The sequence below is a fragment of the Thamnophis sirtalis genome, unplaced genomic scaffold (genome assembly GCF_051295495.1).
Source record: "Thamnophis sirtalis isolate CommonGarterSnake01/CBP01778 unplaced genomic scaffold, rThaSir2_p1.2 scaffold_2, whole genome shotgun sequence".
Taxonomy (NCBI): domain Eukaryota; kingdom Metazoa; phylum Chordata; class Lepidosauria; order Squamata; family Natricidae; genus Thamnophis; species Thamnophis sirtalis.
The window spans coordinates 85,310,697-85,327,492 of NW_028261382.1; the positions used below are offsets into that span (position 1 = coordinate 85,310,697).

At 42.2% G+C, this 16,796-nt stretch overlaps 1 protein-coding gene across 3 annotated transcripts in view; it reads left to right on the forward strand.

Annotated features, from left to right (window-relative positions):
• The window catches only part of OGDH (oxoglutarate dehydrogenase), a 47,716-nt gene extending 44,276 nt beyond the window's left edge, over positions 1–3,440 (forward strand). For all 3 annotated transcript variants that reach the window (XM_014076536.2, XM_014076535.2, XM_014076537.2), the window contains one exon: positions 282–3,440. In XM_014076536.2, coding sequence (XP_013932011.1) covers positions 282–402 — 121 coding nt within the window. In that variant the 3' untranslated portion in view covers positions 403–3,440. The remainder of the gene's footprint in view (positions 1–281) is intronic.
• The last annotated feature ends 13,356 nt before the right edge of the window (positions 3,441–16,796 follow it).

The window sequence follows — 16,796 nt, forward strand, 5'->3', positions numbered from 1 at the left end:
CCGCTTCAAATTGTAGATTTGTGACCAGCTGTAAGCTGAAGACATATACCAATCCATGGATCTTTTTTTTTTAATATAAACGATGCTACGCTTCAATGGTTAGATGGCCCAGACACTGGCCTTTGAACCCAGATCTTTTTAACATGTAGGTTTTATTACGTTTTACTAATCTAGGTGAAATGTTAATATGTTGCTGTATGATATGCCATGTGAGAGAGGGAGAGAGGGTGGGGGAATAAAGCAGCAAATAAGCAATTGTGTGTCTGCTTTTCTCCCTGTAGGTATGCTGGCCGAGAACCTGCTGCTGCCCCAGCAACAGGCAACAAAAAGAATCACTTGACCGAACTGCAACGCTTGCTGGACACGGCCTTTAACCTCGACTCTTTCAAGGGCTTGTCTTAGATACATCTGGACCTTAGTTCTGTCCCGACACCCTGTGTTTGTGGTGTTTCTATCTATCATTTCCTTTCTGTGTCTTTTAACTATAGACTTTGTAAACTAACTTAAGGAGCCTGTTATTAACCTCTTCCTGCTGTTAAAAGAAGTGCCCCATCAAAACAATCCCTGTCTGAATATTTGTGTTAAGGTTTCTGAGGGTTGCTGCAGCTCAGATCTTCTGGAGCAGTGTGGGTTCACGCCTGCACAAACCCCTGGGGCATACCTTGCTCCACTGCTCCAGGGTGAGAGCTTCTAAGGGACTAATATTGGCCTTCCAAAGGAACCTCTCTAGTGGATGGTATGGTGGTTTCTGGTTAAATGCTTGATTCTTGACTTTAATCCCAAAATTAATATGGAGCCGGCACTGCTTTGTGACAAATTATGTCACAATCCCCCATTGCACTACTCCAGGTGCATGTGATCTGGTATTGCACTTGATTTCAGTGACAATATCACCTTTCAACAATATTACACATCTCTGACACTGAAAACCTGGGCTCACGCTGTTTTACTGCTGTTGTTTAACAATTAGCACTGTCTTCACTAGATGTACCTCTTTGAGGATATTTTATGGAAATCTTGTTTCTTTTCATGAAGGGAGCAGGATAATCGGCAAGGCATGGACTCAGGTGCTTGTTTTATCAAACTAACATTTACTAATTCAAATCGCATCCTGGATGAGGGCCTGTTTGAATCTTGGCATCTAACACATCTTTTTTTACATGGTCACCATAACCATAGCTATATGAACCTTCAGCTTCACCTAGCTTTTGGCTCTGGCTGTATCTAGAAAAGAACACACCTAAAAATTCTGATAATTCATTGGGTTCTCATGTCCCTCCTAAGAAACACTCTCTTTGCTTTGTCATTCTATACCCCAGTAAAAGTTGCTTCGTTAGAGATTCTGTTCTGTCTCTTGAGCAGAAATCTCTTAAACCTCCCCACCCCTTTATATTCATAGCACCCATTTCCCCCTGAATTTTAGGCAAAAGTGTGTAACCTTTGTTTTACACTCATTTAATTTAGAAGATACAATTCTTTCACATCTTTTATTTAGGGGTTTAACTGTGTATATGGGAGTGACAAATTTTAAAAGTCTGAAAATCCATTTTTGGCCTGTATAATTCTTTAATTTGAACAAAGTTGGATCATAACTTGTGTCATGCCATTGGCATATAGTGACAAACAATTTTTCAGCCATGGTTTCTATTATGCACAAGGTTTTCTGTGCATGTGGATACATGGGTCAATACACATACATGCACAGATGTTATTTGCTGAAATATTTTTACTTAAGATACTTTAAGTATTATGGGCATAAACTGTAAGCAGGGGTTAGATAGTGTGCCCTTCTGAATGGGGAAACACCTCATGGTCTTACATTTCTGATTCACGAAAACGAGTCCATTTTTTGTCAAAAAAAAATTGCATGCATAGCCTTATGGAGGCTTATAGAGTGCTGTTGGGGGCTGGGAGGGTAAAAAACGGCCCGTTTTTTGCTCATTTCTGCCCTCCCCAGCCCCCAGGAGCTCTCTGAAAGCCTCCATAAGGGTATGCAAGGTCATTTTGGGGAAGGGGGCGGGTCTTCTGGACGCAAAAAAAATGCATGCAATGTATAAGACACACCCATATTTTCAGCCTCTTTTTTGAGGAAAAAAGGTGCATCTTATACTCTGAAAAATACAGTACTTTTCTATTTAAAACAAGTTTCTTAAGGTAGTGGCCTTCTAAGAGCACTGAAGAGATTCCACTTGAACCTGAAAATTTCTACTTAATTGAAGCACACAGTGGAAATTTAGATTGGCTTTACTTGTACTAGTATTCCCTCTCATCCACCTAAAGTCCAGAGCTCAAGAAGCATCCCTGGGCAACACAGGCACACACACATACCCTTTGTGGCAGGGACTGCTGCTGCTGTTGTGCTCCTTTTACCCATTTAGTAACTGATGGTAGCTTTCGAGTAACTGTTGTTGTCTGCCTACAATAAAATGTACCTCACTGCTTTGGCTCAGGGCAACAGCAGAAAACATTCTGGGCTAAAGATGTTCTCCTGTATCCAGTAGTGCCCCCTCCAGACTTGACATGTAGTTTTGCTTTTTCATTATATCTGTGTTCTGTTTTGACCTCCTGAGCTTCTAAATGACATGGTCCTCTGCTACATCAGCGTTCCATTCTTCCATCAATCCATGCATACTCAAAGATCGTCTTAAAAATCATTTGCAAGAAATGCTTCAGATCTTCCACAAGCCCGGTATCTTGCTGCTGTTTGTTAAATCTTCCTGTCTTTTTCACGCTTCCACATACCAGCTTGAGAGAAAGATGTGTCTTCTTTATGAGGAAGATTATCCTCAGGGAGTTGAGTGCTCTTTTTTCAAGCTTGCATAGATCCTTGAAAGAAAGATAGACAAGGATAAGGAATAGCAGAGAAGAGCTGTGTTCTTGTCAGCTCCAGGGCACTTCTGAATCATTTTCAGACCATGCAGAGTGCAGAAAAAACAGGAGTTTCCTGGTTGCTGCCTTTAGCGCTATATATCCAACATGGGTTCCATCTGGCTAAATTCCGGGCACGGCCCAAAAGGGCAATTTCTGTCATGCCACCTCTGGTGTGGGCTGTCAGCCACACTAAGAGAGTGAGCTACCTAATAAAGACTCTATATGTATCTCTGTTGCTTTGCTAGCCCAAACAGCAAATTCCAAGCAAGTCCTACTATTGAGACACTTAGGCTTTCAAAACTCTGGTTGTATCGCCCTAAGCGATGATGCAGTGTGTGCTCTTTTAGCTGTGCAAAAGGAGAAAGAAAATAAAAATGCTGGTGTGCCTAACCTTTGCCAAAACTTAAGAGACTGGTGAGGGAGGAGGTTTTGTCTGTTCCGGGCCAGTTCCATTCTGGATCTCCACGTTAACCTCCCAGCCTGATTTATTTATTTTGGTTTTAAAACAAAATCAAACTGAGATGTGTTTGGCTTATACAATAAAGCCTGATCTTCTGGTTTAAAGTGTGTCCAGCTGGCTTAGTTGTCTGATTTATTCAGATCGGGACAGCCTGATCTACATTTCTGGCCATGTAGAATGAACTTGGGTAAGGGACTCTTCAGGCCATAACTTTGCAGACTCAGTGCTGCGAGCATGGAAAGGCAGTATTGTAGATTAGTGACATGTCCCAGCTGGTGTGTAAAGAGCCCTCTTGACTCCACATTCGGAAATCACTCATCTCCAAACAATGTGACTGAAAGCACTCGCGGCACTCTGAAGTTGTCCTTGCACATAAGGGCTGTATCTTAATTGCTCACAGAAGCAGAGTTACCCATTCAATATGGATGTTGAGTTGCACTTCCCTTAAAGCTAGTGTGCCTCTTTTAAAGTCCAGAAGTGTCACTCAAGAGTCTGTAATCCTTAATCAGAACTACTGTAAAAAAATTGGCCAAAACAATAGAAGCAAGTGTACAATAAATTATCCTATGAATTGTCATCAAAAGAATTGTAGTTAGCTGTATCTATAAAGCAAAGGAACTATTTAAAGGCAGCTATTTCATCAAGGGAAGACTTGTATTGCAAAAGAGGCTTAAAGGTGTCAGAGCCTTTGATGGGATGAGTTTCAAGTTTCTGCCATAGAACTGCAAATCCAATATTCTGCCTTTCTGTAATGCTCTCTAGCTATCAAGAACAGAAATTTTCTTAAGAAAGAAAACTCATAATACGCATAAATTTCATCTATAATTGTGTAAATTGGCGCTAATACATTATGACACAGTTTGATGCAAATTAAGACTACAACAATTGATGCTACCGTTGATAACTTGCTCTCAGCATTGAGAAATATTTTAACAAGAGTTTATAAATATGCTAGTTTTGACAACAAAACTAGTTTAATTGGCATTTTCTCCCTTTCCAATGTCGGGAAATTTAAGGTGGTGCTTCTTGTGATCATATGCAAGTATCGGCAAACAGATCATAATCTGCAGCTTCTGGAAACCAGAAGCTTGTTTAATCTTTTGGAAAAACACACTACTGTAATCTGTTAAGATGAAAATTGCTGGAGAAAAGATTTCTGCAACTGCTTAGGTAAAAGGCTTGGATAGTTCCAGCAAGATTATTTTTGTTTAGACTGCAGCATAGGAAGAAGATGCATGCTTTATCTGTGTTTTGATACTCAGGAGACAGCACAAGCGCTAACTAAAACAAAAATGTGTTTAACCAAATGTGTGGGCTTGAGCCTCCAGTAGGGTTTGCAGATTGAAAAAAATTGAAAATGTGTTCCCTTTGCAAATAGTGAATGGTTCAGTTTGTCCTTGGCGGATGCAGAGACACTAGTAAGTTGTTTATTGGTCTTCAAAGGTTTTTTGACCTTTTATTTGTATGAAGGTCTTTGGATTTGCCTTCATATGATCCCCTTAATTATCCCAATATGTTCATGTTAAGTCCGGTCCAGATTTAATACTGCATCTGCACTACTGGGTTCTCTGAGAGTGAGCTTGGAAAATCTGGACTTTTAAGTCTTGTCTCACTTGGAGATTTCCTATATGGGTCACTTTCTTAGCATCTTTTTTTCCCCTTCTCCATTTGAAGGCATCTCTACCAACCTGCCAAGTGAGTTTGCGAAGATTACAAATGCATTTTTAAGTCTTGTTAATCCCTAACAGAGAACAAAACAACAGTGTCAAACTGAGATGTGTGCATGCAGGATAGTTTATGAGAACAGAATTTGAGAAGTGCCATGGTTATCACACCATGAAATAGTATGTACTTTGTAAGTGATGAGACCTAAAATGACATCTCAGTAGGTTCTCTTATGTAACGGTTAGAATAAAGCACTGCATTCAGCTCCCCATGGATTTTATCAGTGTTCCTTTGTCTGGAACAACTGTTTTGAAGTGTAGATCTGGAGCAACTTACTGTTGCAGAAGGAGAATCATGGTACCCCAAAATCATATGTCTGGTAGCAACTTTTCAGACTAACAAAATAGTTTGCTATCTGCTGAAGTAAGCTACAATTCAGGAAAACCCAAACCTTTATTCTGGAAAGATGCTACCAAATTATTTCTGATTTTTCCTCTACCAGTGGCCTTCAAGGAAATGTAGGAATTGACAGCCAGCATGGTCAGCAACTAAGAATTCTGGAAGCTTGTAGATCAACATCTGGAGAACTCACAGATTAAAGAAGAATAACTTAGTGATAACTATGCAATACAATGTACCCACATTTTTGTATTTTGTATCTGGCATCAAAGCAGTATAATGGTCCTCTAACTCTGAAGAAGTCGTGTTTTATTGCAAGGAGCTGCTTGTGGGCATGTTCCATTCATCTTACAGTTTCCATGAGTCCAGCCTTTCCTAAAATGGTGACCTTTGGATGATTAGGTCTATATCAGAGGTTCCCAACTGGGCTGCAGCCTGCTCAGAGCCAAGCGAACCAAGCAACAGGTGAGCATGCAGCTCCTTTTGTGTGAGTGCCTGGCACTCGTATGTGTGTATGCAAAACTCAATTCTGCTGCTCACACAAATGGAGCTGCATGTGCCTGCAACTCACACCGAACCATTTCCTCCCTCCACCTCCACTCAGTCTGCAAAGCTGAAAAGGTTGGGGACCACTGCTATATATTCCCTCCTATCAGTGGTGGGATCCAAATAATTTAACAACCGGTTCTCTGCCCTAATGACCAGCTGGATAGGCATGGCTCGGTGGTCATGTTACTGGGTAAGTGTGGCCAACTCAACATCACTCAGGTCGGCCAACTCAACATCACTCAACATCACCTTAGCTGTTACAATGTAATAAGGGTTAACCAGAGAGGCTGTTTCTGTAAGCAGGGCAATAAAGATGAGGCTAGAAGCAACACCAGAATGTTTCCTTCCTGCCTTCTTTACAAGATTAGCCCTGTAAAGTGGGGAAAAACAAAATTAGATTTCTTCCAGCAACCGGTTCTCCGAACTGCTTAGAAAGCTAACAACCAGTTCTCTCGAATGGGTGCGAACTGGCTGAATCCCACCACTGTCTCCTATCATCCTCAAGTTTTCCAAAAGCTGGAACTAATGAAAAGTCTGTCTCAAATGTTCTGAAGGCAGCTTGGTTTAAGGAAAACCTGGATCCTGCCTTGCAGGAATAAATGCATTAATTTGGGTTGCAGTACAGAGTGGGTACTTAACTTTTTGAAAATGGAAGGTATTTTCTCTGTGTCAAGTTGTCAGCCCCAAAGCCTCTTTAGTTTAGTTTAGTTTTAGTTTAGTTTTGCCTTTATTTGTATGCCGCCCTTTTCCCTGGGGGGACTCAGGGCGGCTCACAATTCAAAAGCGGGGGGGGGGGGAGACAAACAGTAGACAATACAATACAGCATGTTAAAAAGAAAACACAACAGTCGCACAATTCGAGTGGGGCTACAATCTTAACCCCAGGCCAGCCGGGACAGCCAGATCTTTAAAGCGGCGCGGAAGGACTGGAGGGTGGTGAGGCTCCGAATCTCCACGGGGAGTTCGTTCCAAAGGGTCGGAGCAGCCACCGAGAAGGCTCTCCTCCGGGTAGTTGACAGTCTGCACTGGCTAGAAGATGGAATTCGGAGGAGGCCTAATTGATGCGATCGTATCGGTCTAGTGGAGGTAATTGGCAGTAGGCGGTCTCTCAAGTACCCAGGCCCGCTACCATGAAGGGCTTTATAGGTGATAAGTAGCACCTTGAAGCGCACCCGGAGATCAACAGGTAGCCAGTGCAGCTCGCGGAGGATAGGTGTTACGTGGGTGAAACGAGGTGCACCCACAATCGCTCGCGCGGCAGCATTCTGGACTAGCTGGAGTCGCCGAATGCTCTTCAAGGGCAGCCCCATGTAGAGCTAAAGTATTTAAAGTGCTAAAGTATTTTATTGAAGCAGACCAGATCTTCGCATAATTATATGCATTCGGTTTTAATGATGCACTAGATGGCAGCAGATTCTTAGCACAGTTGAAAGACAATGTACTGTATTTTATGAGACCAAGCATTTCTTTAGAGTGTACTGCAGCAAATACTTTTAGTTCTACAGGGGACTTCAACCAAAACAAATGCTCAGAGCGCAGCAAGTGTTGTACTTGTTACCTCTCATGGAAAAAATCAAAATGTTCTAGGACAGAAAAGGCTGCAGCTAACTCTGACATTTCTCTCACTAATTTGCTATGGGAGAAATTACATAACTTTTCTATTTATTATGAACAGGGGGACAATTTAACTACCAAATGCTAACTGCAGAAAAAAAATGGGATTTTTATAAATTATAGCTGCTGGCTATTAACTACCTATAAGAAACCAATTACTGTTTTTTTGATGAAGAAACTTTAAAAATGACAGATAGTACAAGGAACAAGTCTAGTCTTGAAAATATGTGTGCTCTTATGTTTGTTCTGAAAGGTAACACAGGTAGTCTGAGTTAAGTAGATATGAAGCATTACATTCTTTTAAAGGACAATCCCAGGACTTCTAAGGCACATGGCAGGAACCCCAATTTTAGAATTGGGGTTAAATACATGAGCAAGCATTGCAGATGGTTTCTTAACCAGTGGTAGATCTGCACAAATGACTCAGTGTATCGACAATCTGATTTTAACTGATGCTTATATGTACAGCCAGAACATTTTTTTTCTTTCAGGATGACACACATTTGGAGTTCGACCAGCCTTGGCGCCTTCATATAATGCTCACAAAGTAGCAATTATACAATACAGGATGTAGATTAAATTGAGTGGATGGAGTCTTCCCTGGCTGTAGTAGAGCACTAAATTCTTTCAGTTGTCATTCTGGGCAGTAGGTAAAGGATCACGGGCAGCAGTCCAAAATCTCTGGTGAGATTGACCCAGGCATTGTAGAACGCCCATTTTCCAGGGACATTTGTGAGAGTTTCCTCCTTCCTCTGGTGATAGCATTAGTGGCATATCAGGAAGCTTTCAGAGGTCATAGGAAAGTTCTGGCTCTTCCCTTGATGGACTCTCTCTTTTTCTCTTGAAATAACTTTACTCCAAATAGAAACAAAAATTAATAATTTAGATAGAAAAAAAGGGGGAAAGTGAAGAATTTAAAAAAAGAAAAACCCACAGTCCAGAAAGCAAAAGGAATGATTTCCATCTTTCTTTTACAACAGATATAAGTATTTGTACTAAGCTCTTAACCTATGTTTACACCATTATTAGTTTTTTTCCCCTATTACCTACTATGTTTTCCTAGTCCTCAAATCTGTATGTTACCATTTTCACTTTTTTCTGTTCACACAAAAAGCCCTTCCAGAAAGAGCTTACAGTCAACATTAAAATTAGTCAATGTCTTCAATCAAAGCTGTCAATTTCACCATCTTGCTGACTTCATTGACTTCCATTCTTTCTCTGTAATGCCAGATGGGTTGCTTTCTCAAGTGAGGATTGAGAAGCAACTCCAGATCATTTAACTGGAGTTTTCCTGACTATCGGTGAAACTTCCAAAGGCATCCTTGAGGCTCCAGCCAACTTTGGTGCCTAGACTCTTTCCATCTTCGTTACATCTGGGGAATGTTTTAAGGTGGCACCAGGATTGTCTTTCCCAAATTTGAACAAGAGCCTTTTATGATGGTGGTAGCACTGGTTAGAATGCAGTATTGCAAGCTAATTGTGCTGACTGCCGACTGCCAGCATTTTGGCAGTTAGATTCTCACCAGCTCAAGGTTGACTCAGCTTTCCATCCTTCTGAAGTTGGTAAAATGAGGACCTGGATTGTTGGGGACAATAAACTGATTCTGTAAACTGCTTAGAGAGAGCTGTAAATCACTGTGAAATGGTATAGGCCGTAAGTCTAAGTGCTCTGTTTCTCTGTTAACAACCTCTCCAGTACAAAAACTGAAGGTGACTCTCGTACTATCACTCCTCCAATGTTAACCAGCAAAAATCAATGGTAATTAATATAATGTAACGTAAGTTCAATGAAGCCAAGTGGAGACAGATTGAAAAGCTGGAGGTCAATTCAAGGAGCAACTCAAAGACAATAGAGACAATGCTGCAGAGCCAAAGAAATCCCAGAGCCAGGATGCCCTCCGAGAGAAGTCATGATCTCTGGTGATCCTTTGAGTTGCCTCTGAAGGCATTGGGAAGGCTGACACAAGCACACGTCTCAACTCTGACAACACATCAGCGTCTTCTTTTATCACTGACCCATCTGGAACTGTCCCCTCAAGTTTATCATCCGTGAACACTGTGGGCAATGTGACAGCTGGGATATGATTCTGAGGTGCAAAAGGGCAACAGACAGCTTCCCAGGTAAGAGAAGGACAATATGTAAGTTCCTTCCCTACTATTTCACAGCCGTTGGGATCTTCACCAGCTGCACCAAGTGGAGAAACTGGTTGGATGGGGGGGGGGAGGGCAGCCAGAGATTCAACATCCTTAAAGCTGTCAGTTTGGGAACCTGGCACATCCAAGGATAAAGAAAGGTGGTGCAGTAACCCTGTGGTTGCCACGGCAACAGTTCTCCAGCCTGCCTGCCAGAAAGGAAGCAGCAGACTTGTGGCCCGAAGGACAGCACTCCTCTCTTCTCCAACACTGAAAAGAGACCAGTTTCCTCTATTGTTTCTGGGGACACAGGGTTTGCTATCAGTTACCCCAGTGACCATAATCCACCTTCTCAAGTCTCCAACTCCTCAACTCTTTCAAGCTCATGAGAGAGTTGCAGCTTTTGATACATAGGCAGAAGTACTTGTCTGGTCTCTAGCAGGTTCCGGCTGGAAAACCATCACGTCAACCACTCTGGAGATTTGTTACCAGCTGGTTTTAAATTAAACTGGAAGAATGGCTGTGCAAAATAGTCAAGGGTGATTTACTTCAACTTAATCTACCGTACCTGTTCTGACCCCCCTCCTCCTCCGTCCAGGAACGAAAGCCGAGACAAACGTAAATGAGAATGTTTTTTAATAAGTCCACACTCTCATTAGCTGAAAGCCAAATCAACAAAGAGATAAGCACTTTGGCAGCAAGTCCTACAAACCTTGGCAGCAATGCAAACAAACTTTGGCAGCAATCCAGCCTGCCAAGTTTGTTTCTCATTAGTCCCTAACGTTGGCTTCTGCAAGAAGGGCGTGGCACAAGCAGTCTCTTTTATAATCTGGACAGGAGCTTAATGAGCATCAGCTGAGCATAATTACCTCCTGTAATTATGTAGTTGTTCGAGTAGCCCTTCGATGGCGTGCATCCCGGAACAACTCACAGGTGGTTTCTGGATCACTCTCTCTTGTCTCCTCCCCACTGATCCAAGGCTCAGGTGCCACCTGGTGGCCAACCAGTCTCTCTGCGCCCTGCTCGGAGTCGGAACCCTGTCCAGGGTCCTCCACATCCTCCAGGGCCGACTCATAAGGCCCCTCGCTGTCAGAGTCTGGTGGCAGCTCCAACGGCTCCTGCTGGGCCACAACACGTACCTAAGGTTACTAAGGAGCCGTGGTAGTGCAGTGGTTGAAAGCAGGCTAACTCTGCATTCCTATTGCCAGGATTTCAATCCTGAGGGGCTCAAGGATGACTCAGACTTCCCTCCTTCCAAGGTGGGCAAAATGAGGACCCAGATTGTTGGGAGCAATATGCTGACTCTGTAAATTGCTTAGAGAGGGCTGTAAAAGCACTATGAAGCGGGTATATAAGTCTAAGCGTGACCCGTCAAAACCGCGGAGGACAAAATCGCGCTCGACGAAAGCGCGCATGTGACGTCATCACAGCGTGACGAAAAAAATTAAAAATTGAAATAAAATTAAAATTAAAGCAAGCCGATTCACATAGAGGTAAGGGTTAGGGTTAGGGTTAGGGTTAGGGTTAGGTTAAGGGTTAGCGTTAGGTTTAGCGTTACGTTAACGGTTAGGTTTAGGGTTAGATTTAGGGTTAGGTTAAGGGTTAGGTTTAGGGTTAGGTTTAGGGTTAGGTTTGGGGGGGTTAGGGTAAGGTTTTCGCTTTATTTTTACATTTTTCGATCACAGCGCGATGTTTTCGTCGCGCTGTGATGACGTCAAATGTGCGCTTTCGTCGAGCGCGATTTTGTACTCCGCGGTTTTGTGATGGAACCAGTCTAAGTGCCATTGCTATTAATCAATCCAAGCTTTCTGCAGGGATGTCAAAAATTAGGGAGGGCAGCAAGGGTGAAAGACCTTTAATGGTCACCCTGGTGCCTTCAGCATTTGCACAACTTAATAACCCCATTTTTCAAGGAGAAAAGGTTGTATATTTTTGCCCCCACCCACTTTGTGAAGCACAAAAATGGAGGCTGGCAAATCAGGCTTTGACATTTCTGGCCCACTATGACATGTGAAGCAAGTCGTAATATTCCTGTGCTGCTTCCCTATGTTCATTTATAAATATGTTCCTTTTTCCATAGAAAGGATCACAGTGGCTCACAGCCAAATCATCCTCAGTGTTTTCAAGAAGAGAGGGGAGGTACTTTAAAAAATCCAGCTGTACTCAAAGTTGAGTTCATCTGCTATGGTAGGCGTGGGGGAAAATCTCTGTCTCAACTTTTTAGATGCAATTTTGTACCAACTTGAGTTACTTAGACAAAGCTACTTTTTGTACTTGCTCAAAAGCTTTGGGTTTTCTTTCTTTGTTGATCCCCTGAGAATGTAATGGGAAGTATTTCAGAAGAATATGACACATAGCTAATAACTGGGAGCAATTGTTTAGAAAGAGAGGCAATTTCCGTTCAGCATGGGCTGCAATGTAAAGTAGCCACATGGTAGTTCACAGGTTCATTGTGATTCCTTTTGTCCAACGTGTCAGAGAAGGTTCTTCCTTTCAAGGTGATCTTGAGAAAAAATGATCCACCACTGCACTTATGGAAAAAGCAAAGGTAAGCCAACTCCTATTCCTTTTAAGCTTAAAGTAGGGGGGTGTCCAACCGTGGCAACTTTAAGACTTGTGAACTTCAACTCCTAGAATGGACAGCTGGTGAATTCTGGAAGTTGAAATCCACAAGTCTTAATTTTGCCAAGGTAGGGCACCCTAGCTTAGAGCAGTGTTTTTCAACCTTTTTTGTGCAAAGGCACACTTTTTTCATGAAAAAAATCACGAGGCACACCACCATTAGAAAATGTTAAAAAAATTTAACTCTGTGCCTATATTGACTATATATAAAGTATTTTTCCCACGGCACACCTTATACTATGTCACGGCACACTAGTGTGCCACGGCACAGTGGTTGAAAAACACTGGCTTAGAGCACCTAACCTGATGGATCTCCCTCCAGCACCATATTGTCAAGCCCTTCCTATCTTTTGAGGGAAAACTGTTCCTGACTCGGTGCATGCCAGATATGGTGGACTTTGGCTCCCATTATCCCTGGTCAGCCCAGGCAGATGGTATTCCTCACTTGCTTTTAGCACCAGCATGGTTTAGGTGTTGGACTTCACTCTGGAAGACCAAGGTGAAGTCCCTAGTAGGCCATACAGATGGTTAGGTCATCTGGAGGCAGCCTCTCTCAGTCAAACCCAACTCCCAACATTGCTTCTATGGAACTACACTGAGTAGAGAATCTTCCCTGTAGCTCCCCAGAGCTCTGAGAATGTGTGTATGCTTGTGTGTCTGTGCATACACATGTACACCATGAATTAAAAAAAAATAAAGACAAGATAAGGACTCTGTGGATCTCTGTAACTGGCCTCTCCCAGCATTTTTCATCACTTGTCCCACATGCTGGGCTACTGAAGATTGTAATCCAGCAGCTTCTAGAAGGCAATAAACTCACCATTCCTGCTTGAATACCCAGATAAAATTCAGGATGAGTCTGGAAGCATCTTTTTTGATTAACAAATAATATTACAAGGGATAATCTTGTGCTTTCTATTGAAACAAATTAGTCAAAAGGGACTGGATTTTGTTTACCATGGGCTACACGACTGTCCTCCTACAGTAATAGTAAGCTACTGTTCTTAGTTCAAACTGCACTAAGAGTTGGAGTATCTGCACACTATTAAATGGAGTTATAAGTATAATCTTTATTGCCAATTGTACTTAAATACAACGAAATTGGTTATATCTAGGGAATTTAGGTTTATTTGAAAAAGGACCAGCTCAGCATCCTCTTTCTGATGGTGGCAAGCAGATACCCATCAGAAGCTTCGAAGCAAAGCAGGAAGTTAAAAGTTTTCTTTTCATTTCAGAGAAGTTGGTATTTAGAAACTCCTAGAGATCCTACATGGCTATTACAATTGCAACCCACTAAGAGATTCCTCCTCCTTCTCTTCCTCCCTTTAATGTGTCTCCTTCTTTCAAGAAACCAAAGCTAGCAGCTCTCATTTCTTGCAGGCTAGTAGGCACCAGATGGCCCCAGCTGAGTTCCTGCTGTCACTGCTGGGGGCAGCTAGAGCAGCTGTCAGCATACGGGGGAAGCAGCTTTGGAAGGATACTCCTTCAGAAGGTAGCTTCAAGATGACTAAGAGCCCTTGCTTCTGCCTACACGTGGGCTAGGCTTTGATTCAGCCCCTCTGAGTAGATAATGTTTTGCTTTCTCAAGTGGAACAAGTTAACGCAGAGCTGTAGGAGGTGAGAAGAATCAGTGGCAATTAAGACCCATTGCTTGTGTAACTAATGGCCTCTCTTGCTTCCCTGAGGCATGTGAATTGCTTTCACTGTAGAAGGGATTCCTAGTAGCCAACCACAAGAGCAGCCGTGTTCACAAGTGGCATATTGTCCAGGTCCCAGGTCAACCTACTCTGAAAAGGTGGCTTTAATAAGCATGGGAAATGGAGATTTTAAATCAGCCAAGACATATTCCTATAGCACCACAGTAAAGGAATTGAGGACCCCATGTGCATAACAAACCAATAAAGAATATTGGACACTTGAGATACTGTAAAAATCCCATTCAAGTCCACCCTCCACCATGGGTACTCAGGGGGCAATCTTGAGCCAGCACTCTCACTCCAACCTATCCCACATCAGGATAACAAGTAGAGAATGTAGAGTGAGCAGAGCAGAGCAAGCTTTGGGGCCTCAGTCCAATCCATTTACTAGCAGTGGCATCTACATTTTCTTCAGATTAATATATATAGTAGCAATGGCATCTATATTGTCTTCAAAGTAACATATGTAGCAGAAAACATGTTATTTTCAGGATAACAAATAGTATCACTATCTAGGCATCTATATTTTCTTCAGAGTAACAAATTTGTTGCAGTGGCATCATAACAAATAGTATCACTACTTAGGCATTTCTCTGCGTTCCCTATTGTCTCTTTGTATGCTTACTGGGTTTGTCTATATCCTGGGATATAGGACTGAGGGTAGGAAGGATCAAATTCGACTATTAGCTATCCAGCTGCCTCTTCCAGCTGGGATAATACATTGGGGAAACTGAGGGAGATTTGTTTTCCTCCAAAATCCTAGCAATAGCAATAGCAGTTAGACTTATATACCGCTTCATAGGGCTTTCAGCCCTCTCTAAGCGGTTTACAGAGTCAGCATATTGCCCCCAACAACAATCCGGGTCCTCATTTTACCCACCTCGGAAGGATGGAAGGCTGAGTCAACCTTGAGCCGGTGAGATTTGAACAGCCGAACTGCAGTCAGCTGAAGTAGCCTGCAGTGCTGCATTTAACCACTGCGCCACCTCGGCCAGATCTGGTCTATTTTCAAACTTAATTTGCTTTTTCTTCCTCTCCAAAGATTTAAATTGGTCTCATTTAGTTCATATTTATAGGATCATTATGCTGATAGATAGAATCCTGATCCTTTCATATAACTTATATTTATCATTCCATTAGACTGGAAAGAAAAAAGATGAAGGGAAATTCCACCCTGATAAACTACTTTTGAATTCTTGGAGGACAGGTAATAAATAAGACTATCAAACCAGTGAAAAATATCCAGGGGATGTCAGGTAGGGGCTCAAAAGTATTTTTTTTTCAAAAGGCAACTGGACTTTCTTCATTTTTCCTTGAAGACATTTTGCTTTTCACTCAAGAAACTTATTCTGAAGAACTGAAAAGCCTTTTGGATGAGAAGTGAAACAGCTTCAAGGAAAAGTCAAATTTCTCTTGAAAAAGTATATTTGGGAAAACCATGACCTGGATGACTGAGAATCTCCATAAACATCAAGGTTTGGGCTCTTTCAAATATTGGCAAGTGGGTTACCCAAGTAGTTCTGAAACACTCTAATCGGTTCCACCACAAAACCGCGGATGACAAAATCGCGGTCGACGAAAGCACGTATGTGACGTCATCACAGCGCGACGAAAAAGATCGAAAAATGTAAAAATAAAGCTAAAACCTTCCCCTAACCCCCCCAAACCTAACCCTAACCCTAACCCTAAACCTAACCCTTAACCTAACGAAAAACCTAACGCTAACCCTTAACCTAACGCTAAACATAACGCTAACGCTCTAAACCTAACCCTAACCCTTAACCTAACCCTAACCCTAACCCTTAACCTAACGCTTACCTTTATGTGAATCGGCTTGCTGTAATTTAATTTTTATTTCAATTTTTCGATCTTTTTCGTCGCGTTGTGATGACGTCACATACGCGATTTCGTCGACCGCGCTTTTGTGGAACGCGGTTTTGACGGGTTACGCTCTAATCGAGGTTATTATTTTATTTACCACATTCTAAAAAATGATCTTGGAACGCAAAAGAGAGAAATCTCAGAAGAGCAGTTGTGTTTGTACAATATACCCATGCTTAACTTAATTATGGTTTACTCAGTTAATATAATTATCAGGGTTTCACCTAAGATAGTGAACCCATAATCCCATCCTGCACATGAGATTGCACAATACAGTAATCTAAAATGAGGTTGGCTAACTTTGTTAAATAAGAGAGCCAGTTCGGTAGAGTCAAGGATAAAGTGCTGGATTAGAAACTGGGAGATTGTTAGTGGTGCTTTAGGCATGGGAGCTGGCTGGGTGACTTTGAGCCAGTTACTCTCTCTCATTCCTTGGAAGAAGGCAGTGGGAAACCATTTCTAAAAACCTTGCTAAGAAAACTGCTCAGACCTGTCCCTGTAATCTGCAGGAATCAGGGTTGACTTGATGGGCTGTAGTAACAAGAAGGAGTTGTGTTCAGCCAGTAATATGTAGGTGTAATTAGAACTAAATCCTACTGACTTCCACAGTATATATTAGCATGCACAGCTAATGTGCAAGCATAAGTGTATAAGAGTTTTAGATTCCTCTTCCAGTTGTGAATTTCACAGCAGAAAAACCTTAAAGAGATTTTAACATGGGTATTATCATCATCTGTGGCATTTCTGTCCATGCACTGGTTACCGATCAGTCTCCGGATACGCTTCAAGGTGCTAGTTGTAACTTATAAAGCCCTTCATGGTATTGGATCTGGGTACTTGAGAGACCGCCTGCTGCCAATTACCTCCCACAGACCCATTAGATCTCACAGGGTTGGCCTCCTCCG